At 31.0% G+C, this 2,410-nt stretch overlaps 1 protein-coding gene across 1 annotated transcript; it reads right to left on the reverse strand.

Moving 5' to 3' along the window:
* Positions 1-230: 230 nt before the first annotated feature.
* On the reverse strand, positions 231-1,245 carry LOC110614117 (transcription repressor OFP14). The gene has a single exon (XM_021755601.2). It carries the CDS (start codon positions 1,243-1,245, stop codon positions 379-381), a length of 867 nt encoding a protein of 288 aa, XP_021611293.1. The 3' UTR covers positions 231-378.
* Positions 1,246-2,410: the final 1,165 nt, after the last annotated feature.

Consider the following 2,410-nt stretch of genomic DNA (forward strand, 5'->3'; position numbering starts at 1 on the left):
TTAATTTCCTGCAGTTTCGTATGAGGCTGCACTCCTTGGCTGACAGTCTGATACTTTTATATAATGTTTTGTCTTCAAAGCAAACGAGCTTACGCCGATATAGACAAGTGGGTACAACACCTGTAACTGTGATGGAGAGGTTAAATGTGTAAAGAATTCCATCCATGGTTTCATCCTGTTTTCATGGTGCAAAGAGTTTTTCTTGCATAAAGAAGTACTCATTTTTATAAAATTTATAACTGTAACATCTGATTAAGCTGCAATTAATTGCAGATTTAAACAATTGATTAAGACAATTATCACTTCAACTTTGACATCCAATCCATATATTCTCTTGAGTTATCACCGGAGGCAACAAATAAGACTATGCAACGTTTCTCAGTTGCCTTTTCCTCTGCTCTGTATCAGTTTTTTCCTCCGTGACTTTGTCGGAACTTTACTTGAACATTGACGCAAACTCATAACAAGATCTACAAACGCACTCAATATAAATTTATGTGACTTCTTCTCATTTAAGTCTAAGTAACAGAATAAAAGATCTTGCACGAAATCCCAATCAATCTTCTCCTTCTGTTGTAATTTTGCTTCCACTATTTCCTGCATAGGCTGCCGAAAATCGTTGTTTGGGCCCTGAGAGTACTTTATCAATGCGATGCAATTGTTAGGAAGTGCAACATTTATGTTTTTTATGTTACTACCATTAGAAGAATTTCTTGCAGAGTTAATTATAGTGTTACTGGTTAAGGTTGAACTTATTTCCTCTTTCTCGAACGTGGTAGTCAGATTAGTTTGGGTCTCTTCGATAAGCGAGTTAAAGCCGGTGGCGACGAAAAATCTATGAGACCCACAAAGATCCGGTGGTATGTCGTAAAACTCAGAAGATGAGTCATCATGATTGTGATGTAATACTCCTCCAAGATTAACTTGATCATAGTCTCCATCTTCTTCTTTTAATTGTCTTCCTTCCTCATATTTCTTCTTTTGATGATGATCTTCCTCGTCATTTTTAATATAGAGAGACTTGAAATTCTCAAAGAGAAAGCGATCGATGTCGGAGAGGGTTGCTGCACCATCTCTGTTGATGTGTTCCTCGATGTTTATGCTACTATTAGCCACAAATGATGTGGTCTTTGGGTTTTTACAGCCAGATAAAATCCAATTTTTAGAAGATGATAAAGAAAAAGGAGTAGGGTTTTTTATCTTAGAGAGGTAAGCATTGAGGGACTGGTGGAATTTCGTTGGCATTTCTTGCAATGAACTTGGAGTAGCGTTGTGAGCAATGGATGAAGAGTTCTCTCTATATATAATGGTGGTGGAGATGGTGGTGGTGGCGGTGGCGGGTGCTGATGATGAGTTGAAGCATAAAATATGGAGGTTTGAAAAATGCGTTTCTTTCAATCCATTAAGTAATATAAATTTGGAAGAAAATTTAACACACAAGGGATGACTTGTATTAGATCATGTACGTTTCTCAAATTTCACCTTTTTATGGAAAAATTTTACTTTTGGGTTGTTGAGTTGTGATTCTCAAGAGCTGCACTATTAGGGATATATACCTTATTAGATGGAGGCCCTCAATTTCAACAAGAGAAGAAAAAAATAAAAGAAAAGAAAAAGGGACTTACAATTAATTAGTTGTGAATGTAGATAAACGTGTTGATAACTCTAGTTGTATTAACTTTTTGTGCTCTTGGCGTGTGGTATTAATATTTGAGGGTGGAGTTCATGGATTTCAAGTTATACAAGGCAAGACACTATCAACCACTCTAAGTATAAATAAATTGAATTAAATTAAATTTTAACTCTATCAACTACTCTAAACGTAAATAAATCGAATTGAATCAAATTTTAAAGAGTTAAAATTTAATTTGTTAAAATTTTTTTAAATTCAATCTGAATTTAAAACATCAAAATTAATTTTAAATAATTTATAAATAATTCAATTTATTTAAATATATAACGAATTTTAAATTCAAATTAATAAATTTAAAATTAAATAATTTTAATTAAATAAAAATATATACAGATTAGTTTACAAACTTATAAAAAATAAATTTTTAAATTTTAACGATTTGAATTTTATAAATTTTAAAAGTGTAATTAAATTATGTAGATGTAAACTTTAAAAAATTTAGTTTTCACTCATAAAAATATATGCAGAATTTGAATTTAGTTTTTTTATGACATTAATTTCAATTTATCTAATGAGATTAGTTATGAGTCTGTTTGCAAGTCTACTCATAAATTCGAAAACGAATCAAACCTACAAGTTTTAAAGAGTTAAATAGTATAGAATTCAAATTTGATTTATTTATTAAATAAATCTAAAAATTAAATTCAAGTTTGACTAGTTTAGAAATCGAGTCGAATCCGATCAAATTTTTATCGACTCAGAATCTCAAATAATTTA

Source organism: Manihot esculenta, chromosome 4 (assembly GCF_001659605.2).
Source record: "Manihot esculenta cultivar AM560-2 chromosome 4, M.esculenta_v8, whole genome shotgun sequence".
Lineage (NCBI taxonomy): Eukaryota > Viridiplantae > Streptophyta > Magnoliopsida > Malpighiales > Euphorbiaceae > Manihot > Manihot esculenta.